Raw genomic sequence first — 462 nt, forward strand, 5'->3', positions numbered from 1 at the left:
GTCAAATTTCAAGTTATTTCATTGAAAAATGTAGAAGTTATAAGCAAATGACCGAAAAGTGAGGCGTTCGCCCCACTGTGCGGTGGAAGCGCCAGTATGTACTTCGGCCAAGACGCCTGTACATACCCCGGCGGTAGTGCCGGCACGTACTCCGCCGGAGGTGACGGTGTCGGTGCCGACGACGCGGGTGGTGGCAGTGGCGGTGGTGGTTGCGGCGGCAGCGGTGGCGATGTCATTTCCACTGCCTGCGGCGTCGCCGCTGTATTTGGCACTCCTGTGCCTAAACTTTTTGCTGGAATGGAAAATATAAAATTAGAAAATATATTAGCGCTGCGTTTCTCTCTCTCTCTCTTCCTCCCTCTCTCCCTCTCTATTTCTCTTTCTCACTCACTCACGCACCCGTTTCCTTACCCGTTCTCTCTCTCTCTCTCTCTCTCTCTCTCTCTCTCTCTCTCTCTCTCT

The 462-nt window shown here is 52.6% G+C and overlaps 1 protein-coding gene across 1 annotated transcript in view; it reads right to left on the minus strand.

Annotated features, from left to right (window-relative positions):
- LOC112461759 (leucine-rich repeat extensin-like protein 3) overlaps nt 1–292 on the minus strand; it is a gene marked incomplete at both ends in the record, with an annotated part of 6,097 nt that extends 5,805 nt beyond the window's left edge. The window contains one exon of the mRNA XM_025027141.1: nt 77–292. Within this exon, the coding sequence (XP_024882909.1) occupies nt 77–292 (216 nt within the window). The remainder of the gene's footprint in view (nt 1–76) is intronic.
- Between the last annotated feature and the right edge of the window lie 170 nt (nt 293–462).

This window comes from Temnothorax curvispinosus, unplaced genomic scaffold (assembly GCF_003070985.1).
Source record: "Temnothorax curvispinosus isolate PA1 unplaced genomic scaffold, ASM307098v1 QBEX01001254.1, whole genome shotgun sequence".
Classification (NCBI taxonomy): domain Eukaryota; kingdom Metazoa; phylum Arthropoda; class Insecta; order Hymenoptera; family Formicidae; genus Temnothorax; species Temnothorax curvispinosus.